Source organism: Macaca mulatta, chromosome 6 (genome assembly GCF_049350105.2).
Source record: "Macaca mulatta isolate MMU2019108-1 chromosome 6, T2T-MMU8v2.0, whole genome shotgun sequence".
NCBI lineage: Eukaryota > Metazoa > Chordata > Mammalia > Primates > Cercopithecidae > Macaca > Macaca mulatta.
Genome location: NC_133411.1, coordinates 85,203,745 through 85,231,548, shown reverse-complemented (window position 1 = coordinate 85,231,548; position 27,804 = coordinate 85,203,745). Strand labels below are relative to the sequence as shown.

At 40.6% G+C, this 27,804-nt stretch overlaps 1 protein-coding gene across 2 annotated transcripts in view; it reads left to right on the top strand.

Moving 5' to 3' along the window:
• ARSB (arylsulfatase B) overlaps window positions 1–27,804 on the top strand; it is a 192,889-nt gene that overhangs the window by 117,137 nt on the left and 47,948 nt on the right. For both annotated transcript variants that reach the window (XM_001108389.5, XM_015140320.3), the window contains exon 6: window positions 13,865–13,935. In XM_001108389.5, coding sequence (XP_001108389.4) covers window positions 13,865–13,935 — 71 coding nt within the window. The remainder of the gene's footprint in view (window positions 1–13,864; window positions 13,936–27,804) is intronic.

Genomic DNA, 27,804 nt, shown 5'->3' with positions numbered 1-27,804 from the left:
TTTGACGAGATGAGAGAAGAAGGCTTCAGTCCATCAAATTTCTCAGAGCTAAAGGAGGAATTATGTACCCAGCGCAAAGAAACTAAAAATCTTGAAAAAAAAGTGGAAGAATTGATGGCTAGAGTAATTAATGCAGAGAAGGTCATAAATGAAATGAAAGAGATGAAAACCATGACACAAGAAATATGTGACAAATGCACAAGCTTCAGTAACCGACTCGATCAACTGGAAGAAAGAGTATCAGCGATTGAGGATCAAATGAATGAAATGAAGCGAGAAGAGAAACCAAAAGAAAAAAGAAGAAAAAGAAATGAACAAAGCCTGCAAGAAGTATGGGATTATGTAAAAAGACCAAATCTACGTCTGATTGGGGTGCCTGAAAGTGAGAGGGAAAATGGAACCAAGTTGGAAAACACTCTTCAGGATATCATCCAGGAGAACTTCCCGAACCTAGTAGGGCAGGCCAACATTCAAATCCAGGAAATACAGAGAACGCCACAAAGATACTCCTCGAGAAGAGCAACTCCAAGACACATAATTGCCAGATTCACCAAAGTTGAAATGAAGGAAAAAATCTTAAGGGCAGCCAGAGAGAAAGGTCGGGTTACCCACAAAGGGAAGCCCATCAGACTAACAGCAGATCTCTCGGCAGAAACTCCAAGCCAGAAGAGAGTGGGGGCCAATATTCAACATTCTTAAAGAAAAGAATTTTAAACCCAGAATTTCATATCCAGCCAAACTAAGTTTCATAAGTGAAGGAGAAATAAAATCCTTTACAGATAAGCAAATGCTTAGAGATTTTGTCACCACTAGGCCTGCCTTACAAGAGACCCTGAAGGAAGCACTAAAAATGGAAAGGAACAACCGGTACCAGCCATTGCAAAAACATGCCAAAATGTAAAGACCATCGAGACAAGGAAGAAACTGCATCAACTAACGAGCAAAATAACTAGTTAATATCATAATGGCAGGATCAAGTTCACACATAACAATCTTAACCTTAAATGTCAATGGACTAAATGCTCCAATTAAAAGACACAGACTGGCAAACTGGATAAAGAGTCAAGACCCATCAGTCTGCTGTATTCAGGAGACCCATCTCACACGCAGAGACATACATAGGCTCAAAATAAAGGGATGGAGGAAGATTTACCAAGCAAATGGAGAACAAAAAAAAGCGGGGGTTGCAATACTAGTCTCTGATAAAACAGACTTTAAACCATCAAAGATCAAAAGAGACAAAGAAGGCCATTACATAATGGTAAAGGGATCAATTCAACAGGAAGAGCTAACTATCCTAAATATATATGCACCCAATACAGGAGCACCCAGATTCATCAAGCAAGTCCTTAGAGACTTACAAAGAGACTTAGACTCCCATACAATAATAATGGGAGACTTCAACACTCCACTGCCAACATTAGACAGATCAACGAGACAGAAAGTTAACAAGGATATCCAGGAATTGAACTCATCTCTGCAGCAAGCAGACCTAATAGACATCTATAGAACTCTCCACCCCAAATCAACAGAATATACATTCTTCTCAGCACCACATCGTACTTACTCCAAAATTGACCACGTAATTGGAAGTAAAGCACTCCTCAGCAAATGTACAAGAACAGAAATTATAACAAACTGTCTCTCAGACCACAGTGCAATCAAACTAGAACTCAGGACTAAGAAACTCAATCAAAACCGCTCAACTACATGGAAACTGAACAACCTGCTCCTGAATGACTACTGGGTACATAACGAAATGAAGGCAGAAATAAAGATGTTCTTTGAAACCAATGAGAACAAAGATACAACATACCAGAATCTCTGGGACACATTTAAAGCAGTGTGTAGAGGGAAATTTATAGCACTAAATGCCCACAAGAGAAAGCAGGAAAGATCTAAAATTGACACTCTAACATCGCAATTAAAAGAACTAGAGAAGCAAGAGCAAACACATTCGAAAGCTACCAGAAGGCAAGAAATAACTAAGATCAGAGCAGAACTGAAGGAGATAGAAACACAAAAAACCCTCCAAAAAATCAATGAATCCAGGAGTTGGTTTTTTGAAAAGATCAACAAAATTGACAGACCACTAGCAAGACTAATAAAGAAGAAAAGAAAGAAGAATCAAATCGACGCAATTAAAAATGATAAAGGGGATATCACCACCGACCCCAAAGAAATACAAACTACCATCAGAGAATACTATAAACACCTCTACGCAAATAAACTGGAAAATCTAGAAGAAATGGATAATTTCCTAGACACTTACACTCTTCCAAGACTAAACCAGGAAGAAGTTGAATCCCTGAATAGACCAATAGCAGGCTCTGAAATTGAGGCAATAATTAATAGCTTACCAACCAAAAAAAGTCCAGGACCAGATGGATTCACAGCCGAATTCTACCAGAGGTACAAGGAGGAGTTGGTACCATTCCTTCTGAAACTATTCCAATCAATAGAAAAAGAGGGAATCCTCCCTAACTCATTTTATGAGGCCAACATCATCCTGATACCAAAGCCTGGCAGAGACACAACAAAAAAAGAGAATTTTAGACCAATATCCCTGATGAACATCGATGCAAAAATCCTCAATAAAGTACTGGCAAACCGGATTCAGCAACACATCAAAAAGCTTATCCACCATGATCAAGTGGGCTTCATCCCTGGGATGCAAGGCTGGTTCAACATTCGCAAATCAATAAACATAATCCAGCATATAAACAGAACCAAAGACAAGAACCACATGATTATCTCAATTGATGCAGAAAAGGCTTTTGACAAAATTCAACAGCCCTTCATGCTAAAAACGCTCAATAAATTCGGTATTGATGGAACGTACCTCAAAATAATAAGAGCTATCTATGACAAACCCACAGCCAATATCATACTGAATGGGCAAAAACTGGAAAAATTCCCTTTGAAAACTGGCACAAAACAGGGATGCCCTCTCTCACCACTCCTATTCAACATAGTGTTGGAAGTTCTGGCTAGGGCAATGAGGCAAGAGAAAGAAATCAAGGGTATTCAGTTAGGAAAAGAAGAAGTCAAATTGTCCCTGTTTGCAGATGACATGATTGTATATTTAGAAAACCCCATTGTCTCAGCCCAAAATCTCCTTAAGCTGATAAGCAACTTCAGCAAAGTCTCAGGATACAAAATTAATGTGCAAAAATCACAAGCATTCTTATACACCAGTAACAGACAAACAGAGAGCCAAATCATGAATGAACTTCCATTCACAATTGCTTCAAAGAGAATAAAATACCTAGGAATCCAACTTACAAGGGATGTAAAGGACCTCTTCAAGGAGAACTACAAACCACTGCTCAGTGAAATCAAAGAGGACACAAACAAATGGAAGAACATACCATGCTCATGGATAGGAAGAATCAATATCGTGAAAATGGCCATACTGCCCAAGGTAATTTATAGATTCAATGCCATCCCCATCAAGCTACCGAGTTTCTTCACAGAATTGGAAAAAACTGCTTTAAAGTTCATATGGAACCAAAAAAGAGCCCGCATCTCCAAGACAATCCTAAGTCAAAAGAACAAAGCTGGAGGCATCACGCTACCTGACTTCAAACTATACTACAAGGCTACAATAACCAAAACAGCATGGTACTGGTACCAAAACAGAGATATAGACCAATGGAACAGAACAGAGTCCTCAGAAATAATACCACACATCTACAGCCATCTGATCTTTGACAAACCTGAGAGAAACAAGAAATGGGGAAAGGATTCCCTATTTAATAAATGGTGCTGGGAAAATTGGCTAGCCATAAGTAGAAAGCTGAAACTGGATCCTTTCCTACTCCTTATACGAAAATTAATTCAAGATGGATTAGAGACTTAAATGTTAGACCTAATACCATAAAAATCCTAGAGGAAAACCTAGGTAGTACCATTCAGGACATAGGCATGGGCAAGGACTTCATGTCTAAAACACCAAAAGCAACGGCAACAAAAGCCAAAATTGACAAATGGGATCTCATTAAACTAAAGAGCTTCTGCACAGCAAAAGAAACTACCATCAGAGTGAACAGGCAACCTACAGAATGGGAGAAAATTTTTGCAATCTACTTATCTGACAAAGGGCTAATATCCAGAACCTACAAAGAACTCAAACAAATTTACAAGAAAAAAACAAACAACCCCATCAAAAAGTGGGCAAAGGATATGAACAGACATTTCTCAAAAGAAGACATTCATACAGCCAACAGACACATGAAAAAATGCTCATCATCACTGGCCATCAGAGAAATGCAAATCAAAACCACAATGAGATACCATCTCACACCAGTTAGAATGGCGATCATTAAAAAGTCAGGAAACAACAGGTGCTGGAGAGGATGTGGAGAAATAGGAACACTTTTACACTGTTGGTGGGATTGTAAACTAGTTCAACCATTATGGAAAACAGTATGGCAATTCCTCAAGGATCTAGAACTAGATGTACCATATGACCCAGCCATCCCATTACTGGGTATATACCCAAAGGATTATAAATTATGCTGCTATAAAGACACATGCACACGTATGTTTATTGTGGCACTATTCACAATAGCAAAGACTTGGAATCAACCCAAATGTCCATCAGTGACAGATTGGATTAAGAAAATGTGGCACATATACACCATGGAATACTATGCAGCCATAAAAAAGGATGAGTTTGTGTCCTTTGTAGGGACATGGATGCAGCTGGAAACCATCATTCTTAGCAAACTATCACAAGAACAGAAAACCAAACACCGCATGTTCTCACTCATAGGTGGGAACTGAACAATGAGATCACTTGGACTCAGGAAGGGGAACATCACACACCGGGGCCTATCATGGGGAGGGAGGAGGGGGGAGGGGGGAGGGATTGCATTGGGAGTTATACCTGATGTAAATGACGAGTTGATGGGTGCAGCACACCAACAAGGCACAAGTATACATATGTAACAAACCTGCACGTTATGCACATGTACCCTACAACTTAAAGTATAATAATAATAAATAAATAAATAAAAAAGAAGGAAAATTTTAAAAGTCTTAAAACAAATGAAAATAGAAATACAACATATCAAAACCCTATGGGATACAGCAAAAGCAGTGTTAAAAGGAAAATGTATAGCAATAGATGCCTACGTCCAAAAACTAGAAAGATTTCCAATAAGCAGCCTAGCAATACATCTCAAGGAACTAGAAAAGCAAGAACAAGCCAAATCCAGAATTAGTAGAAGGAAAGAAATAATGATGAAAGCAGAAATAAACAAAATTCACACTAAAAAATACAAAAGATCAATGAAATGAAAAGTTGTTTTTTGGAACAAGTAACAAAACTGACAAATAATTAGCTAGATGAATCAAGAATGTAGACGATCCAAATAAAATCACAAACAAAAAAGGAGACATTGCAACTGATACCGTAGAAATACAAGTGATCATGAGAGACTATTATGAACAACTATATGTCAACAAATTAGAAAATCTAGTGGAAATGGATCAATTCATGTATACATACAACCTGCCAAGATTGAACCAAGAAGAAACAGAAAACTTCAATAGACCAATGATAAGTAATGAGATTGAATCTTGTAATAAAACGTCTCCCATCAAAGAAAATCCCAGGACCTGATTACTTCATTGCAGAATTCTACAAAACATTTAAAGAACTAATAACAATTCTTCTCAAACTCTTCCAGAAAATTGAAGAGGAGGTAATTCTTCTAAACTTATTCCACAAGACCAGCATTATGCTGATACCAAAACCAGACAGGGATACAACAAGAAAAGAACACTTTAGGCCAGTATCCCCAATGAACATAGATGCACAAAGCCTCAACAAAATGCTAGCAAACTGAATCCAGCAACACATTAAAAAGATTGTTCACAGTCGAATGTGGTGGCTCATGCCTCTAATCCTAGCACTTTGGGAGGCCAAGGCAGGAGGATCACTTGAACCCAGGAGTTCAAGAGCAGCCTGGGCAACACAGGGAGATCCCATCTCTGCAAAAAATTTAAAAATTAGCCAGGCATGGTTGCGTGCTTCTATAGCCCAGGTACTAGGGAGGCTGAGATGGGAGGATCGCTTGAGTCTGGGAGATTGAGGCTGCAATGAGCCATGATCAAGCCACTGTACTCCAGTCTGGGCAACAAAATGAGACCCCATCTCAAAAAATAAAAATAAATAAAAATAAATTTAAAAGACCATTCACCATGATCAAGTGGAATTTATCCCAAAGTTGCAAGAATGGTTCAACATATACAAATCCATAAACATGATACATCACATCAACAGAGTGAAGTACAAAAACCGTATGATCATCTCAATAGATACATAAAAGGGATTTGATACAATTCAACATCCCTTCATAATCAAAACACTCAACTAATTAGATACAGAAGGACCATACCTCAACACAATAAAGGCCATATATCATAAGCCCATAGCAAACATCACACTGAATGGGAAAAAGTTGCCAGCCTTTCCCCTAACATCTGAAACAAGACAACGATGCTCACTTTCACTACTTTTGTTCAACATTGTAATGGAAGTCCTAGCCAGAGCAATAAGGCAATAGAAAGAAATAAAGGGCTTCCAAATTGGAAAGGAGGATGTCAAATTGTCCGTTTGCAAATGATATCATCGTATATATAGAAAACCCTAAAAGCTCTACCAAAAAACTCTTACAACTGATAAACAAATTCAGTAAAGTTGCAGGATACAGAATCAACATATGGAAATCAGTAGCATTTCTATATGCCAGCAACAAACTAGCAGAAGAGAACACACAAAAAATGAAAAGGTATCTTGTATTCATAGATTTGAAGAATACATATTGTGAAAATGATCTTACTACCAAAAGCAATCTACAGAGTCAATGCAATCCCTATCTAAATACCAATAACATTCTCAACAGAAATTTTAAAATCCTCGAATTTGTATGGACCCACAAAAGACCCTATAGCCAAAGCAATCCTGAGTGAAAAGAAAAAAGTTGGAGGCATCACACTGCCAGGTTTCAAAACATACTACAAAGCTATAGTAACCAATACAGCATGTTACTTGTGTAAAAACAGATTCATATACCAATGGAACAAAATAGAGAACCTACAAATAAGTTCGTGTATTTATAGCCTACTGATTCTTGACAAAGGCACCAAGAACATTTATTGAGGAAGAGAGAGTCTTTTCAATAAATGGTGCTGGGAAAATTGGATATCCATATGCATAAAAATGAAACCAAACCCCTGTCTCTCACCATATATAAAAGTCAACTCAAAATGGGTTAATGACTTAAATATAAGACCTGAAGCTATGAAACTCCTGAAAGAAAACATCGGAGAAATGCTTCAGAACATTGGTCTGGGAAAAGATTTTATGGAGAAGACCTCAAAGGCACAGGCAACAAAAGCAAAAAGAGACAAATGGGATTATATCAAACTAAAATCTTCTGCACAGCACAAAGGAAACAATCAACAGAGTGAAAAGGCAGCCTGCATAATGGGAGAAAATATTTGCTAACTCTTCACTCAACAAAGGATTAATATCCAGAATATATAAAGAACTGAAACAATTCAAAAGAAAAACCCCCCAAATAATCCAGTTTAAAAATGGGTAAATGAGCTGGGTAGACACCTCTCAAAATAAGAAATACAAATGGCTAGTAGATTTATTTTTAAAAATGCTCAACATCACTAATCATGAGAGAATGCAAATTTAAAATCACAATGAGATATCATCTCAACCCGGTTAGAATGACCATTATCAAAAAGTTAAAAAATAACAGATCCTGGCAAGGTTGTAGAGAAAGGGGAACTCTTATCCACCATTAGTGAGACTGCAAATTAATCTAGCCATTGTGGAAGACAATATGAAGGCTCCTCAAAAAACTAAAAATAGAACTACCATATGATCCAGCAATCCCACTACTGGGTATATATGCAAAGGAAGTGAAATCAGTATATCAAGGAGATATGTGCACTCCCATATTTATTGCAGTACTATTCACAATACCCAAGATATAGAATCAACTTAAAGGTCCATCAGTGGGTGAATGAAGAAAATATGGTATATATACACAATGGAATACTCTTTAGCCATAAAACAAAATGAAATCCTATCATTCACAGTAACATGGATGAAACTGAAGGTCATTATGTTAAGTGAAGTAAGCCAGGCACAGAAAGATAAATACCACATGTTCTCATACATGAAAGCTAAAAAACATTGATCTCATAGAAGTAGAGAGTAGAGTAGTGTTTTTCCTGGGGGATGGGAAGGGTAGGGGAGAGGAGAATAGCCAAAGGTTAGTTAATGGATATAAAAGTACAGTTAAATAGGAGGAATAAGTTCTAGTGCTCTGTAGCACTATAGGGTGACTACAATTAACAACAATTTATTATATATTTTTGAATAGCTTCAAGAGTGAATTTTGAATGTTCTCAACACAGAGAAATGATAAATATTTGAGGTGATGGTTATGCTAATTACAGACTTATCATTACACATTGTACACGTATTTTGAAATATACTGTAGACCATAAATATGTATATTTATGTGTCAATTAAACATAATAAAAGCAAAAAAAAGAAAATGAAGTTGGATCTCTACCTCACAGCATACACAGAAGTTTACTTAAAATGGATCATAGACCTACATGTAAAAACTAAAACTATAAAACTCTTAGAATAAAACTCAGGAATAAAGCTTTGTGAGCTTGGGTCAGACAGTAGTTTCTTAGATAAAAGCAAGACAAGAGAAAATACATAAGTTGAACTACATCATAATGCAAACTTTTATTCTCAAAATGATATTCTCAAGGAAGGGAAAAGTCAACCCACAGAATAGTAGAAAATATTAGCAAATCACGTATCTGATAAGGGACTTGCAAATAGAATATATAAAGAATTCATGCCACTCAACCATAGAAAGACAAATAAAATATGAGCAAATGATCTGAATAGACATTTCTCCAAAGAAGGTATATAAATGGCAAATACATACATGAAAATATGCTCAACATCATTAATTATTAGGAAAATGCAAATCAAATCACAATGAGATATCACTTTACACCAACTAGAATGGCCACATTCAAAAAGACACATTAATAACTGTTGTCAAAGATGTGGAGAAATTGAAACACTTATTATTCCTGGTGAGAGTGTGAAATGGTGCAGCTGCTTTGGAAAATTGGCAAGTCCTCAAAATGTTACAGAGTTACCATATGACCCAGCAATTCCACTCCTAGTTATAGACCCAAGAGATAGGAAAACAAATGCCCACAAAAAAACTTATACATGAATGTTCATAGTAGGATTGTTCGTAATAGCCAAATATTGAAAACAGTCCAAATATTAACCAACTAAATAGGTAAAGAAAATGTGGTATCTTCAAACAATGGGATATTATTCAACCATATAAAGGAATGAAGTATTTATATGGTTGATGATGCATGCTACCACATCGATGACTTTGAAAACATTACGCTAAGTGAGAGAAACCAGTCACAAAAGGCCATGTATTGTATGGTTCCAGTTATATGAAATGTCCAGAATAGGCAAATCTGCAGAGACAGATTAACGATTGGCTAGGGCTCGGGAGGGGAGTGGAGTAGAAAATGAAGAATGACTGCTAATGGGTACGGTATTTCTTTTGGGAGGATAAAAATATTCTAAAATTAGACTGTTGATGATTGTGCAACCATGTAAATATACCAAAAACATTTAACTGTGCATTTTAAATGGGTGATTGTATGGTTTTAAAATTATACTTCAATAAAGCTAAGTTTGGGTACTTTTATAAATCTTTATGCCGAGGCTGAAACTCAGACCAATGAACTCAGTCTCCTGGGATTGAACCTATGCATCAATATTTTTTAAGAGTTCTCCAGGTGATTGCATTGTGCAGCCAAGGTTGAGAATCATTATGTTTGAATCAGCCCTAATCCAAATAAGTTTTTAATTTAAGAGAATCCAAAAGAGTTGAGATCCCATGTGGAAGGACTCCGGGAGGCTTCCTCAAACCATGATACTACAAGTGTGGTCCTGAGACCAGCAGCATCAATATCACCTGGGAAACTGTTAGAAATGCAGATGATTGGGCCTCATTCAGTTCAAGTACATCAGGATTCACAGTTTAACAAGCTCCCCAGATGATTCATGTGTACATTAAAGTTTGGGAAGCATTGCTTAGGAGCAGCGGTTCCCACGCTTGGCTGCACATTGGAATCACCTGAAGAGTCCAAAAGTACTGACGCCTGGGTTCCACCGCCAGCGATCTTACGGGTATGAGATGCAGCCTGTGCATCTGGGGTGTAAAAGCTTGCCAGGTGATTCTAATGTGCAGCAAAGTTTAAGAATGAGTACTGTAAAAAACAGGATACTTAATGGCAAATAAGATGGTTAATAAAATTTTCTTATTTTGTTTTTAACAGAAGGATAGAGGAATATGCATAAGAAAGGGAAGATTATTGATGTTAAAAATGTCCAGAGGAGTGAGGAAGGGATGGGAGTGAGACAACAATGGAAAACCTTTGCCCCCCCCCCCACACAAAAAACAGGAAAACAAAAAACAAAAATCCCACCACACACCAGGCATTTTCCTTCTAAATGCAAGAGGAGGATCTTTCATATGATTATTGGAGACTACTCAAATTTAAGTGGCCAAGAATCTCTGGGTTCTTAAGAGGGTTTTTAAATTACGCTGAAAACGTGGGTATTTACTGAACTTTCCTGTCTGAATTTATAAAAAGAAAGTTTATTAATGTGGTGGTGAACATTTCTTCCCAAGCTGTGTACCCATGTCCAGCTTCTTCGGTCTGGGGAAATTTTAACTCCTCAGTAGACAGTGGGCCCTGCGCAGTGTCTGGGGCATGCTCTTCCTGTATATAGCATTTAGCCCTGAGGATTCTCCTCCCCAACGATCGGCCACATCTCGCTAATGACCATTGTCTCTGCCATTTACTGGTCTTTTCAAAATTATGACTCTAAAATATCTTGTAGGCAAAATTATGAGGCTTGCAGAGTTAGCTTTGAGATTTCTCAATTCCTCACCCACCCCTTCCCCTCCTTCCCACAAGCTCCATTTCTGTCCCATGCCCCCAGATTGTCTTCTCCAGGTGACTTGAACCCACCTTCTTGGTTGCAGTATCAGTACATTGTACCCTTGTCTGCACTGAAATTAACCATGCAGTCGAAACTAGTACCTTCTTGAGTTGATGGGTGTGTGGGTGGTGGGGTGAGGGGGGGGTATAATTACTTAATTGAATCTGTGTTAATAACGTGTTAACTATTAATGGAAACCCACAGTCCCTCTCTACCTCCCCCTCAGGAAGTCTCTAATGGTGTTTGGTCATTGTTTCAGTCACTTGTCACATATTGTGTTTTCTTGGCCCATATCTCTAACCACATCCTTATCAAAATATTTTGATGCGCGCATTTGAAAAGTAGAAACACAACATACTTAAGATAGTTGGAGGGCTTGGCTCCTATTTGCATCACAATGATTCTGCCTATGAAGATTTTCCCTAACAGTCAACTAGGATTATATACAACCTGTGGTTTCAAAAACTCATCTCATCTTATTAAATTTTCTTATTTTAAAATACCTGTGACTCTTCTGAATAATGAAAAAATGACATGAATGAAGAATATGTATATAAACTGTCTCTAAAGTTATTAGGAAAATATTTTTATTTAACTGTGCCTAATGTTTGGGGGTATTACAGTGAACTCTACTTTTAAAGATGAGTAGTTATATATTAATATATTGGCCCTGAAATTTTTGAGTTTTCACCCTATAGTCCAGAAAAAGCCTTTATTTTTAATAGTTGCCCTAAAATTTTAACACAAAAGTTTTACTTAGCTAAATCTAAATTTAATCAGTAGCTTTACCCCACTTCCAAACAATATAAAGACTTTAAAATGCTTTCATTCTGATTTCCTTTCCTTGCTTGCTATTATTTTCCAGGATTTTAACTCTGTTTGCTTGGTTTTATTTGTTTGTTTGTTTTACGACAGAGTCTCACTTTGTCATCCAGGCTGCAGTGTAGTGGTGTGATCATAGCTCACTACAGCCTTGAACTCCTGGGCTCAAGGGATCCTCTTGCCTAGCCTCCTGAGTTGCTGAGACTACAGGCATGCACCACCATGCTCAAATTATTATTAGTAGTAGTAGTGGTAGTACAGACCGGGTCTCAGTATGTTGCCCAAGCTTGTCTCAAACTCCTGGCTGGCCTTAAAGGATCTTCCCATCTCAGCCTCCCAAAGTGCTGGGATTATAGGCATAAGCCATTGTACCCGGCTTACTTGCTTGGTTTTAAGTCCACAAATTAGACATCATCATCATTCTATTTAGATTTTCTCATATTTACCATTTTCTTTACATATCATTGCTACTTCCATTCAGAGCTTCTGGTATCAAACCCTAGTTCCTGGCATTTTGGACTGGTTGATAGTCTCCAGGATATTCAGGCAGTGAAGTGCCTCCAAAAGAAAATGAGAAAAGAAAGGTCCTGGGAAATATGCCTCACCCCTACCCCTGCAGTGCTGCCGCTGCTGTCCCAGGACCATGGGCACCCCTGAGTATCTCCCTTCCACTCTCTCTGATCACTGTGTTTTATGGAGTAGAGGGGGACAATGACATCTTATAGAATACTAAAGTTAAATATGCTCAGTTTAAGGAGCTGTCATTTAGTCTGAGATCGTGTCTTTCCTACCTTTTTTGCTGTTAACTTTATTTTATAACATAATGGTGATTGTAGTTGAAGTTTGTTATTTTTGTTTTGTTTTAAATTAATTAATTAAGATTTGTTTTTATATTTCCTTACTTGGCAAATACAAAGTTGTGAATCACAACCCAGATTTTCTGAAATTGTGTTGGGTATTGAAATCCCAAACCACTGCTATAAACAGCTAGCTGTGAGTTTGGGGTGTGGACATTGGGACACCTGAAACCATGTCTTGGTTACGTCAAGAGCCTTATTGATTATTTAGATTATGTATGAATCCTGTGGTGTTAACAGTACTTTGCAACCTTTAGTACTTAGCTGAACTGTATTGGATCGGGAGTCCCCAATACGCCCTCAATGATTTACATTGTTTTTAGCTACTTCCGTAAGGCTGAGTCTACACTAGCAAAATGACCTGGGTGCTTAATGTGCTCCCTACATACATCTGGTGATGTTTGTGCTCTCAATTTTTTAAGAACACTGCTTTGAGAGTCACAAAACCCAATATTCTACCAATAACTTACTATGTACCTTCATCATTTGTAAGAAGAGGGGGTTGAACTAAGCGATCTCCAAGTCACTGTTCTGCACAAATGTAGGTGGTGATTGTATTTGTGTGTACACATTTTTTTAAAGCCTTAAAGAGATCTAGGTATTTCTCATGTGTTTATATTAAATCTAAGATCCATGTTGCAAATTTGGACGTGGAGGACATTAATTTTTCTGATGTAGGTTACTCTTTAAGAGGCACGTTGCACCTGTAATATTGGTGCCACCACTTTGGCAGATGCAGTTTCTTCATTTACTTGTAAGTGTTCAGTCTGAAGTCTACATAAGGTAACTTGAGTTCTCATTTCTCTGGTATAAAAAATGGTCATGTTTAAATAAGGCCACAATATTTATTTCAAAGGGTCCCAGAATCATTTTTTTAAAATATCATCGTATGCTTGACACATAGACAAATGATGACTACTTGAAGATGCACCAGCCGTGATTGTGGAGACCTCCAAATTTATGACAGAGTTGTTAACTGGCAGGTTTGTTATTTCCTATAAGTACAAGGAAGGGAAGTGTTAAAATAACTCGTGCCCATTAGAGAGAGGAAATTAACATTCCCTTAAAAATTGTTTTCCAGTGAAGGAAGCCCATCCCCCAGAGTGGAGCTGCTGCATAATATCGACCCGAACTTCGTGGACTCTTCGCCGTGTGAGTACCAGTGCATTGCTACTAGGTTAAATCTCATTGGCCCACCAAGGTGGCTTGATTACCTAGTGTGTCTCTAGCCTAGCTTTCTCTTTTTTCCTGGGTTGCTAGAAAGCTAAACAGTTCTTCAGGACACACCTTCCACTCATCTCAGAGGGCAGTGTGCTGTGAAAGGAACGCCAGCTTATGAAACAAGAAAGGTGAATTCTATTCTTGCTCTGCCACTTACTAGCCTTTAAGCCATTGAACTCTTCCTGCCCCAGCCTTCCCCATTTACAAAAGAACTCATGGCATCTCTGAGGCTCCTTCTCACTGTAGATGTCACGTTGCTGCCCTGTTCTTACCTGAGAGCTCCAGAGCTGCCTGCCAGAAAACTCACAGTCCAATAAACCACAGTTGGGTTCCAGCGTAGTGTGAGCAACCACATTATCTGATTGGGACGGTCAGGTACTGCCCAACACCTGCTGGGTGTCACAGGTGTGACTTTCCTCGCAGTCCTGGAAGTGATTCCGCTTGATCCTGCCTCCTGCCTAAATTAACCTGTAAAGAGCCCTACCATTTCCTTCAGGGCAGGCAGGCATGCATGTAGTGCTTCCGGATCACAATGGACTGTAATAGGCCTGTATAAATACCGTGTGAGTGGCCCTAATGCCCTCAGCATAGTGAATTTGGACATAGAAAGCCTTAGCAATTAGACCCTTTGCCCAGCTTTCATCATAATGCTCATCTTGCAAACAGTGCCCTTCTATTCCCTTATTCATATGGGGGGCTCCCATCGCTCCTTTCTGGACATACTGCTGCCCCCTTAGTTCAGGCTCTCCTTACTTCTTTGTTTTTTCCAAACTGTATTATAGCTTGCCACAAAATATTCTTACTCAGAGATTCCTGCTCAGAGAATTACCCCACAGTCGTTCTAAATGTGTCACCGGGCACTCAGGTCCCACTTGCCCGGCCAGCCTCACTCCAGGCACTCCTTGTCATGTTCTCATCTCCTAGACACTTGTCATCTCCAGGCATGCAGGTCATCATACTGTCATGAATATGCTTTTCCCTATGCCTGAACCACGTTTTCCCTACCTCTCTACAGTCTCTCTCATCCCTTAAAAACCCGGCCCCATGCCCCCTCTGTGAATGCTTTCCAGAGCCCCAGAAGAAGCAGTCACTCCTTCCTGTGTGCGTGCGTCCCCATATACCATCCCTCACGTGTTCGTGTTTGTGCCTGCATTTCCAAGCTGAGAGCTCCTGGAAGTCAGCGTCTCTTGTATTTTTTTATCCTCATCAGTTAACACAAATACTGGGCGCTTGCTAGGCACTCAGTAATGATTGCTTGATGACTCAGTAGACAATTGGAGAGTTGAGATGCAATAAAGACCAAGCGGACACATTAAGACCTGGACAGGAAAGGGCCCTGAGACAGGCGAGAATGGCTACGTCATGGAGAAATTTCTATTTCTTTTGGAGTAAATCCATGTCATTGAGAGAGGCAAGGGGAAGGTTTGAGCCCTAAGGAATGTAAGAACAGTCTAGATTTGTGCTGTCCAGTATGGTAGCCACAGGCCACATGTGGCTGTTGGGTACTTAAAATGTGGCTAACTGTGGATTGAGATGTGCTGTGAGTAGAATGTGCACATCAGATTTTGAAGACTTAGTACACCTATGTATTATATGCATACAATATTATAGATTTATTATTTGGCGAAAGGATAATACTTTGGATATATTGATTTAAATATATTGTTAATGTTTTACTTGTCTCCTCTTCCTTTCTTAATGTGGCTAATAGAAAATTTAATTTTAATTAACTTACATATGTGACTTGCATTATATTTCTATTGGCCTAAAAACCTCTTCTAGAAGGTGCTAGAAAGTAAGTTGATCAGCTGAGCTGATCACAAAGCTGTGACTAGTTACTGTGAGGCTACATCAATGACTCCTAAACTTTTCTCTATCCCAGTACATCTAAGAGATACGTTTCAGTCATATCAAAATCTCTAAGGGTGGCTGGAAGAGAATACTAGGGAGGCAGGAATGGCTTTAAAACTTTCTGAGTAATTTAATGCACTGCAAAGCCCAGTATAACCTAGGTCTAGGGGATATGTGGAATATGCCACCCACATTATAATGGTTGTAAATGTCTTCACCTGTTAAATTCCACCTACAAATGAAAAACCTTAAGACCCCTCACTCACTAAGCTGTATTTTCATTTGGCATTTGAAGTAGGAGCTTGGGAACTATACTCCTATGTGATATGGTTGGGATTTGTGTCCCACCCAAATCTCATTTCGAATTGTATCCCCAATGCTGGAGGAGGGGCCCAGCGGGAGGTGACTGGATCATGGGCGTGGATTTCCCCCTTGCTGTTTGGGTGATATTGAGTGAGTTCTCATGAGATCTGGTTGTTTGAAAGTGTGTAGCACTTCCCGCTTCACACTCTTCCTCCTGCTCCAGCCATGTAGGACGTGCCTGCCTCCCCTTCTCCTTCTGCCATGATTATAAGTTCCTGAGGCCTCCCCAGCCATGATTCCTGTAGAGTCTATGGAACCCTGAACCAATTAAACCTCTTTTCTTTATACCCAGTCTCAGGCAGTTCTTCATAACAATGCAAGGACAGATGAATACACTATCACCACAGCACTGCGTGCTCCAGGGTTCTTGGTGCAACTTGCTGTGCTTTCTCCTGTCTTACCTAAAGGGCCCTAGCAAAATAACAGCACAGGCAAAAGGTTTCTCCAGCGTAAAAGTTGGTAAGAGTGTGGAAATTAGAATAGAAAATTTTCTTAATCTTGCCACCCATAGATTGTAAGGACATTTACTTCTCTTGGACTCAGTTTCCTATATATTATGTGGAGAACTTATAAGACCCAGTACTGTGGCCCCAAATTTAGGGATCCTCTTTGGCCTTCTGCTGCTCTTTCTCCCCTCTCTGGAGCCCACCCAGGCCTTCATGTTGGCTTCCTCGCCAGCTTGGGACTCCTGCTCTGACTCCTGCAGGTAACGAAGGACATTATCGGCTCTTGCAAGGACGTAGAACCACTTCACTGTTGCTTCATACACACAGGGCGTTCTCTGCTATCTGCGCCTGCAGGTAGCAAGGTGCCACCCACCTCCTCACACATGGCAATCCCATGGGCCTTTTCTGCCCAGTTTTTATATTCACTTCACTCTACTGAGAGGCAGAAGCAGCAAAAAGAAGAGCTATCTTTGGGTGCCTGGTCCTTTTTAGGATGATGATACAAGCCCATTTCCTTTTCTATGCAATTCATTGATGAGGAAAAATTAAATCCAGCTATAAAAAACATGTACTTAGAGGACAGCTAAGTCTGGATATCATATTCATAGAGCACAGAGGCTTTTGTGGAGTAAAATCAGAAAGCAGCCAATCTCAGGTGTAAACTAAGGATTAAGAATGGAGTCAGTGTTATCACAGAAGCATTTCTGTGGTTTCTCACTCCAGCTCTTCTCAGATCATTGGTGCTTACTGCTGGAGAAGAAGGTAACGTTCCACCTCCACCTTCCCTAAAGCCACTTCGTCAGTTTCCTCACCTGTAAAGAAGGAATTAAATGATCTGCAAGGTCCCTCTGGCTTCAGTGTTCTGTGGGTCTCTACATGAATGGGACCTCAAAGGAGCAAATCTGCTTACTCTGCTTCTCTCCTTTTTCTGCCTGCCAGAAGTAGTGTGTCCATTGATAAGCAGTGATGTTGCCAAAGGCATGGTCATAAATAGATGAACACAAGTGAAAATGCTAGACACATTATATGCACTAGAGGAATTTGAATTATTTTATGAGTTTCTTATTACTACATCCTGGCCACCTTTCTGATCTCTGTTCTAAAACATCAGCGTATCAATCTGCTTTTCTTTCTTTTTTTTTTTTTTTTTTTTTGAGACAGTCTCGCTCTGCCGCCCAGGCTGGAGTGCAGTGGCCGGATCTCAGCTCACTGCACGCTCCGCCTCCCGGGTTTACGCCATTCTCCTGCCTCAGCCTCCCGAGTAGGTGGGACTACGGGCGCCCGCCGCGTCGCCCGGCTAGTTTTTTGTATTTTTTAGTAGAGACGGGGTTTCACCCTGTTAGCCAGGATGATCTCGATCTCCTGACCTCGTGATCCGCCCGTCTCGGCCTCCCAAAGTGCTGGGATTACAGGCTTGAGCCACCGCGCCCGGCCTCAATCTGCTTTTCTATCTCCTCTTTCCCTTAGTGGGTCATCCTGGGGTTTGTTGACCAATGTCTCCTTTGATTCTGAATCATACAAATAGGCGTTAGGCACTTCCCAGGAGATTTCTGCCTTCTGCCTAGCAGCACATGCCCCCAGAAGCTGGCTTCTTGGATTTCAGCAGCTACACCTCCCCTGTCCCCTGCCAACACACATACCATGGGTATGTGACCATGAAAAAAGTCCTGACTCCACCAGCAGGATGGGCCTCTGGGCACCCCATAATTTGACTACTACCTTTTGGCTATTCTGAGTAATGCTGAGTAATGCTGCTACAAACGTGAGTGTACAAATACCTGTTTAAGCCCCTGCTTTTAATTCTTTCAGGTATATACCCAGAAGTGGGATTGCTGGATCCTATGATAATTCTATTTTTAATATTTTGAGTAATCACACAATGTTATTGTCCATAGAGGCTACGCTATTTTGCTTTCCCATTGACAGTGAACAAGGGTTCCAATTTCTCTACATCCTCAATACTTCTTATTTTCCCCTCCCTCCCTCCCTTCCTTCCTTCCTTTTTCCACTATCTCTCCTTTTCTTTCTTTCTTTTATGTTTTAAACTGTAGTCATCCTCATCCTAATGGTGTAATTTATGTATGCATCCTTGAGACTTTATGCTTTACTGCAGAATGGTGAATCTCCTGCTCTACGAGAGATTTGGTGATCCCTGGTGTGTGTGCATGTTTCTCTGTGAATGTGTACGTGTATCAATATTTTGTGCCAATCTTTGAGTATTTTTACTGTTAGTATCCAAGCCACAACCTACCATGGGTATGTGACCATGAAAAAAGTCCTGACTCCACCAGCAGGACATTATGCTAAGCAAGTCACAAAAGGAAAAACTGTATGACTCCACTTACATAAGGTACCCAAAGTAGTCAGATTCATAAGGACAGAAAATAGAATGGCGGTTGTCCGGGGTTGTGGGGAGGGGAAAATGGGGCATGATTTTTGAGTGGGTGTAGAAATGGATGATAATGATGACAGCGCAACAACGTGAATGTATTTAATGCCACTGGACCATACAATTAAAAATGGTTAAGATGGTAAATTTTATGTTGTTTGTATTTTACCACAATTAAAACATATAAAAAATAAATAAAATGTAACTTTCCCTCCCTCCAAAAGTGAAGAGAAACTGTACAAGAATAGGGTCTCTATCTTTTTCATTTACTGCCATATGCACAGTAAGCGCTCCGTAGCACAGAACCTAACATTATAGTAAGTTGTTGGGTTAATATCAGTAAATATCTGCTAATGAATGATAAACAGATCAACCTGTCAAAGTCCTTGTTTTATTGTCTTATAGCCTTTCCTGAGCCTAAAAGTACCTCCAGATGGCCGCTTACACTCCTTTTAAACCCCAAACCTACCTTTTGTGCCTAAGTAAAAATAACTTAGAAGCTACAAGTCACTTATTAAGTTGTAATTGACATTATATACAGATGTTTGAAACTATTCATTCAGCTTCTAAGTGCCCACCCCCATCGCTCCCTGCATTAAAAAGACCGACCAGAAAAGATGATGTGGGATTTCCCTGCCCATCTTCATCCCTTTCTCCAGACCTCCTCAGTAGACAAACAGAGATTTATAAAGCCTTTGCCTCTGGCCTGGCTCGGCCTGACTTCCCTCTGAGTCTGGGGCTCTGCCTCTTCTTGCTGTTCTGAGTTCGGTTCTGCTCCTGTTTTCTGGGATGTTCCCTCCGAATGTTTCATCAGTCACTGGTTATCTCAGTGCCCCAACCCTGGCTCCACTTTTGTCCCCTTCCTCCCTCCCCTGCCTTCCAGCTTCATGACCAGTGTCAGACGTGTGGGATGTAATTGCTTTCCTGTGTGCTTTGAGGAGACTTTTTATTCATTTTTGAAGGTCTTGTTCTGAAGTAACCTTGGAAGTGCTTTGGTCTCTGTTCAGCTAGTACCCTTCTCTTTTCCTTTGTTCCCTTCTGAGAAAATGCCTGAGAATTATTTATTCCCCCATGTCGGTAAAATATTTCCTTGTAGTAGGCTGATCCATCTTTGTGCAGCAGCACAAAGTGGTCCGTGTAAGAAACCCGTGAGAGCGCCTGGGGAATAGCACCACTGAAGCTGATTCATGAGAAAGCCTGGAACCTCTGAAGTGGTGGGGAACAGCCATAATCCCAGGGTAGGCGTGAGGTCCTACAGGTCTGAATTCAGCTCTCCATGGTTCCAAGGGGAGCTCCAGCCCCAAATTCCACACTCCCCCAAGGTCCCAGCAAGCATGACTCAGACCACAAGGACAACCGCTTCCAGTGCATTATTTTGCCTGAGGAAAAACATATACACCTATGCTGCAGGTGCCGGGCTTGATCTTGGCTGTTCTGCAGTAATGGTCCTGCCCCATCTGAGACCACGACTCACTCTGGAAGTCAGACGTGGCATTCTGTGATGGCCAGAACACTGACACAGCCCATCATGTAACACAGGTGTATGTATTTAACACGTACGCACACACAGGAGACACAGAGATTCTGCTGGGAGAAGCTTGATTATAGATGAAGGGCAGTGACAGATGTTAGCATTTTCCACACCACCAAAGGCCAGCTCTTCAAAGTGATTCCGTACAGCTTTGTTACTATTTCATTTAAAGGCCCTCTTCTCTTTAAAGTTTCTAATGAGATGTTATTTCTGCTCATGATTATAGGGTGAAAGAACAGCCTTCTTCCCACCCTCTCCTCTCTTACACACACATTTTCTGTGGTGCAATTGCCAAATCCATGCTTGAGATCCAAGAGTCATCCAGGTTGGAATGCCTGGAGCTGCTCCCTGTTTCCTCCTCAGAGCGACATTCAAAGCCGTTTTCCAGTATTATGTTACCATTTCCAAGATTATTTATTCTGTAAATAAATAAATGATGATGGCCTAGGATGCATGAGGTACTGCTATAAATACTCGAGATCAGTTAGGCTAAAGCCAAACCTAAAGGTCTGGCTAAAACCCAGTCTAGAAGAGTCTGGAAGAGGGCATGGACACAGCCTCTCCCCACCCTGCTGGAAGGCTGTCAGTGGCTCCCAGCTGTCCACCAGCAAGCCGTCCTACAACGTCCACCATTCAGCACCATTGCAATGCCCTCCTTCAGTCCTGTTTATCTCCCTTGTTGCCCTGCCCCTTCTGTAGAGTTCAGTGCACATTCCTACTCCTGCATGAAGCCTTCTCTGATTCTTTTGAACTTGAATCCCTTGAGTTTCTCTGGAGCTTCCCAGGACAGTGAGCTCTTGCTGCCTTATAGTGCAGTATTTATATTCACGTGTTTTCCCCATCCGGAGCTATGAGGAGAGCAAGACTTCATGTGTATAGTTCTCTCCGTATCTTATGTATAAAAGATAAATACATATTGAAAGAATACGTGCTAATAAATGAATAATTTATCATTAGCTGATTTGATTAGAATCAATCTAGTGAGAACAACAATAATTTCATATATCATTTTCAAGGCATTTTGATTTCTTTTTGGGCATATTAGAGAAGTAGTGGCACAGAGGCATCTTTCTTTCAGCCTGAAATTAGATATGAAGCAGAATTAAAAGAGTTAGGGGGAATGCATGGGGCTCATCCTGCTACAGATTGCTCAACATTACATAGAATGCCAGAGGCTAAGAGCCCGTTGGCAGTTTGTGCACTCTTTATAATCCAGGTGAAGAAACTGAGGCACCAGGTCATGCATGCTGTTAAATATCAGAGCTGGAACTCAGGGCTGTTCAGACCCAGCATGTACGTCATGTCCTCCTGATTTCGCAGGTCTCGTCGCTTTGTGTCCTACACTTGTCTTGTGGGAGAAGGGCACCCAGATCTGAGTTACAATCATCTCACCTATATAATAGCATGTTGATGGGACATGATTCATTTAAAGGAGCCTGGAAAAATGGGTCGAGTAGTGACATTAGCCTTGCTGGATTCACATGTAATCCGACTCTGCGGATGGTGGTAGCTTCTGCTTGTAGAGCTAGTCATGGAAGCCCTGCCAGTGACTTGTAGTCACTCCACTGGAGGGTGCTGTGGGGATGAGGGAGCCGAGTGTGGGGTGGGCAGTGTCACCTAGTAAAACAGGTAGAGTTTGGGGGTGCCAGAAAGCCCTGGGTTTTATTCAATACCAGCTCTGACTTATTTCCTGTGAGCCTGTGGGTGAGTTCTTCCAGCCATCTGTTTCATCACCTATAAGTTGGGAACGATTATAACAATATCTCCTGTAAATATGTCCAAACCACAGTGAACAACAATTACATTCTGGCTGCTAGGATTGGGGCAGGGTGGGAAAGTTGCACTTTTCCCTTTATGTATTTCTCCAATTTTAGTTTTGAATTATGAGCACATATGACTTCCTTAATCAGGAATAAAGCCATAAAGCTTTATTTGTGAAAACCAGCTCCAAGGAGGGTTCCGGCGAGCCTGGAATATCTGAAATCTGCGGGGTTCTTACAGAGTAGGAGTTGCTGCTTCCGTGCCTGCCTATACTAGGTCAGAGCAGTTAGAATTTTGTGTCGTCTCTAGCTGCCAATATTTGTCTTTAGCAGCTCGTCAAATTTTCCTTGGTGTGGGTTGCTACATGCCCTCAATCACAGAGCCAAAACACAGATAGCTTTCTCCTTTTAAATTTTCAAAGGCTTCTAGTCTGCCCCCTCCGCTTTGGGGAGCACTAAAGTCTGTTTGGAAATGTGGCCTTTTTGATGCCAAAGGCGATCCCACAAGCCTCGTATCCCCTCCACCCCACTTCACACGGCACATCTCAAGGAGCACGCATGAAACCTTCACTGTTAACACTTGGTGCTGGCATCCTGGCTTTCATCCCGAGAAAATACATAAACCAAACCAAATCCACAGCACTTTAAAAACACTAATTAACTCTCACCACTGGCCTAGGCTACGCAGAAATGGCAAATCCCACTGCCCCAATCTTATGTTTGGAGAAATCAGGGTGAGCAACGTTTTCTAGGGCTTCTCTGAGCCAGATCACAGAAGCTGACCTGAAGGGCTTGACCTGGCCCCGCATCTGGAGTTAGGCCATTTGACCAAGGGCCAGCTGCCTCACCAGAGCCCTTCTCTACAGCACCACGTGGTTAACGTGGTTAGTGGCCCATAACTCCATTTGCACATCAGCTTTTATATTTTTTCCCCAGGGTCACTTTTATGCCAAACTGTCTCATTTCCAACTGACCATTTATTTACTTACTTTTCTTTAATTCTGGTACAGCCTAGAAATTTTAGCCATAGCTTCCAAGTGTAGCCTGTTAATTATAGTTGATTAAAGGTTCTATGCTGATTTTGAATTTCAACACAAAAGCAGTCTAACTTCCAAACAGTCCCTCTCAGGTCCAGTGGCTCTGCCCCTTCCATCTTCCACCCTGGAGCCTCCCCAGGTCTGGCAAAGATTTGAGGGTGTCCAGACACTTTTTTGCCTCTCCCAATCTGGACCAGTCATCCTCCTACCTCAGTTCCCCAGTCTTACCATCTGTAAGGATAAATATATCCACCTTTCTTGAAAGAGTCTACCATAAAATTCTGTAAAAACATAAAACCTCACAAAATTTTATGGAATATATCCAATGGAATTAAAATTTACAAAGTAAATCTACTTTGTTAATATTTATTGATCTTGTCAGAATTTTTTTAGGGGTTTTAGGGTGCTTGTGTATAAGGCTGAAATAAAACTTTTCAAAACATTTCTGGGAAGTTGTTGAAAACAGACTAAATGGCCTGTTTAGTAACCCATAATGTAAGATGTTAGTAATCAGGCATTTATAGACTGAAGTCTGTTACCTCTGGCAGCAAATACCTAGGGAATGAGTACATGGCCCCTGCTTCTAAAGAGTCTTTTGAATCAGAAGGAAACATATGCCCCGGAAAGGATATTAACGCAGTTGTAAAATAAAGTAGAACAAATGATAAGTGATATAATGTAAGCAGTAAGGACAAATGAAGAAGTGACAGCATTTGGGAGTGATTAGGCAAGGTGTTCTCAAAAAGGATATCTTTAAATTTGTCCATTACTTCAACAACTTTGGTTTTATCTTTCTTGATTTTAATGTGAATGAAGGAAAAGAATATTTAACACTATTAGTTTTCTATCACTGATCAAACAAATTACCGTGAACTCAATGGCTTAAAACAACTGATACTTAACCATCACTCTATTTTCATATTTTTTGGATATTTTCAGTTCTATAGGTCAGAAGTCTGACACAGGTCTCACTGGACTAAATCCAGGGTACCGACTGGCAGGGCTGCAGTCCCTTCCAAAGGCTGCAGGGGAGAACCCATTTCCTTGCCTTTTTCTGCTTCTAGAGGCTGCCTACATTCCTTGGCCCATGGCCTCCTTCCTCCGCCTTCAAAGCCAGCAATGGAAGGTTGAGTCCTTTTCTGGCACATTCTTTGAACCTGGCTTCCATCATCTCATCTTCTCTGACCTGTTTTGCCTCCCTCTTCAACTTTTCTGGACTCTTGTGATAACATTGGGCCCACCTGGATAAATAATCTAGCATCACCTCCCTATTTGAAAGTCAGCTGATTAGCCATCTTAATTCCACCTGCAACCTGATTGCCCCTTTGCCGTGTAACCTAACATATTCACAGGTCCTGAGGATTGGGACAGGGACATCTTTAGAGGGCCATTATTCTGCTACCACAAATACCTGCTCTGTTGCCCTAGACTTTATGAAAAATACAACAAGTCGCTTATAACCTAGTTGGAGAGAACTAGAACGTACAAAAAGTTAAAAGAAAATCAAATAACATTTGAAAGCTATGGTGGTAGAGACATTACAAGCTGTACTTAATTGTCAGATCATTTCCACAGAGTCTGATAGTTGCTATGAGAGTGAAGGAGAGCTAAACCACTCAGGCCCTCTTTCACCTGCGCTGAACCTCAAAGAGTTCCTGGGTGGAAAAGACCATCACAGGAAATAGAAAAGGCTGTGAGCAAAAGGTGTGTGAGCCTATCTGGGGGACAAAGGGGAGGCATGAAAGAAGAGGTGGGAAAGCTAAACAAGGACAGTATGGCCCACTAAGGAGATGGGATTTCATCCTGGATACAACAGGGAAGCTCCCTGTTTGCTTTTATACAAATAATAGATGGGGGAGTGGTGCAAGAAATTTTTAAAAATACAGAAAAGCTCAAAATTTCTTTTTTTTTTTTTTTTTTTTTTTTTTTTGAGACGGAGTCTCGCTCTGTCGCCCAGGCTGGAGTGCAGGAAAAAAATCACCCTAAACCTATTATTCTGTAACCCAGAAATAAGCATTGTTAGTATTTTGGTGGGCTTTTTCTATTTCTATTTAGGGAGAGCTTTCAACATTTCACCGTTCAGTGTGATATTGGTCGCAGATTTTTTAATACTCTTTATCAGTATAAGAAAACTCACTCCTATTTTTAGTTTGTAGAATTTTAAAAACAGCTATTGCTGTTGTCCACAGGAAAGTCCCTTTGTGTCTGCACTATTTTAATCCCAGAATAAAGAAAAATCTGCTAATTCCACAGGTGGTTATATAGATGCTGAGGTTTCAGCACTTCCTGTTTCACAGGAAACTCTCAGTGAAGTTAAAAAAAAAAATCAGAAATTGTGGGAGTTTATTTGTAGAGACTCTTGTTTTGCACTTAGGACTGTGGGTCCCAGAATTCTTTGGAATGACAGCCCTAGTCAAAGTCTAGCAGTTTCTCTCCCAATTACCCAAACAAAGGCTGGTTTAGGCACTGCCTGAAAGGATATGATAGATGTAATCCAAGTCCCAAATCCTTAAGTGCCTCAGTCAAGAGGAAGTCCTGGGTGGGCCTGATTCAATCATATGGGTAAGGTATACATTTTCCTTTGTAGGCTGGTTTTTACTAAAAATTATGTAGCTGGATTATCCTTGGAGTCCATCTCAGCAAAGTGTTAGAATAATCTCAAGTATAAAGGCAGGAGGGGCTGGGCACAGTGGCTCCTGCTTGTAATCCCAGCACTTTGGGAGGCTGAGGTAGGTGGATTGCATGAGGCCAGGAGCTCAAGACCAGCCTGGCCAACATGGCAAAACCCCATCTTTACTAAAAAATACAAAAAAGTAGCCAGGCATGGTGGCACACACCTGTAGTCCCAGCTACTAGGGAGGCTAAGGTGGGAGGATCGCTTGAACCGGGGAGGCAGAGGTTGCAGTGAGCTGAGAGTGCACCACTGCACTCCAGCCTGGGGGACAGAGCAAGACTCTGTCTCCAAAAAAAGGCAGGAGGAGTAGTTTATGTGAGATATTTATAACTAGTTTAGTGGTCTATGGATGAGAAGTGACTGGTATAGTGGGCTATCCTAGAAAGAGAGAATCATGTCTAGGTGGGCTCTATTTGATGGAGCCATTGATCTGGGGCCAGGTTTACAGTCTCTTGTCACTATCTGGACTCTGTTCTAGGTATGCAGCTGGCTGTGCCCCTATTAGGATGAACCCCCTGTAGGTGCCCTTTCCCTCTGGTATGCCGGGGATGCTCTGGGGCTTCCTGTCATAGGTGATTCCTAATGCTCCTGACCCATGGCAGCCAAAGAGGTTCCCTCTTGGAGGCTTCCATTCTGCCCTGTAACCTGCCCTTATTTTCAAGTTTGGAATGTTTGTAGAAGTCTGTTAGTATCTCTCTCACTTATTTTGGGGGCATCATACTGTTTTCCCAGCAAAGGAGCTTGCAGTCAGCTTTAGCGTCTTCCTTTAAAATGTGAGGGGTAACACCTGTGCTATTTGTCGTCTTTCCTAAATGCCTTCACAGAAGCAGTTTTGAACCAGAGAATATACACGATTAAGTATATATGAATACTTATTATTATAAGTATTATAATAATACTTAAAAGGAGTTGAGAGAAATCACATGGAGAGCAATAAAGAAAAGAAACTAACCATTGTTGACAGTGCAGTGTGTTCTAGGCACTGTGTAGCTACCCCCTGCCCCCAATACCTGCCTTTTCTTTATCATCATCTGGCACAATTATTTTTTAAGTATTTATTTACCATCCTCCTCTCTCCATTAAAATACAAGTTCCACGAGGGCAGACAATTTAGTCTTTTGCGTTCTTTTCTATACCCAAACATCTAGAACAGTAGCACAATAAGTAGTTGTTGAATAAATGTCTTTTCTTAAAGAAAAAATGAAAAAAGGGGCCAGGCATGGTGGCTCCCGCCTGTAATCCCAGCACTTTGGGAGGCCGAGGCAAGCAGATCACAAGGTCATGAGTTCGAAACCAGCCTGAGCAAAATGGTGAAACCCCATCTCTACTGAAAATACAAAAAGTAGCCAGGCATGGTGGCGCACACCTGTAGTCCCAGCTACTTGGGAGACTAAGGCAGGAGAATCACTGGCACCCAGGAGTCAGAGGTTGAGGTAAGCCAAGATCGTGCCATTGCATTCCAGCCTGGGCAACAGAGCGAGACTTCGTCTAAAAAAAAAGAAAAAAAGAAAAGAAAAAGGAAAAATATGGGGTTAACTTTGTTAACCTTTAAAAAAGATCCATGGAAAAGACTGGATAGATGTCAGAGGTACTTGATTGTAATAGCTAATGCTTGTTTGTAAAGTGAGATGTAAGAAAGCTTAGATTTGGCTTAATCGATGGCAAGTTTAAGAGACTCAAGTTTACTTGAGACTGACATTACTATAAATTTAAAATGATTTAAACAGGAAGTCATGGGTATTTGAACTA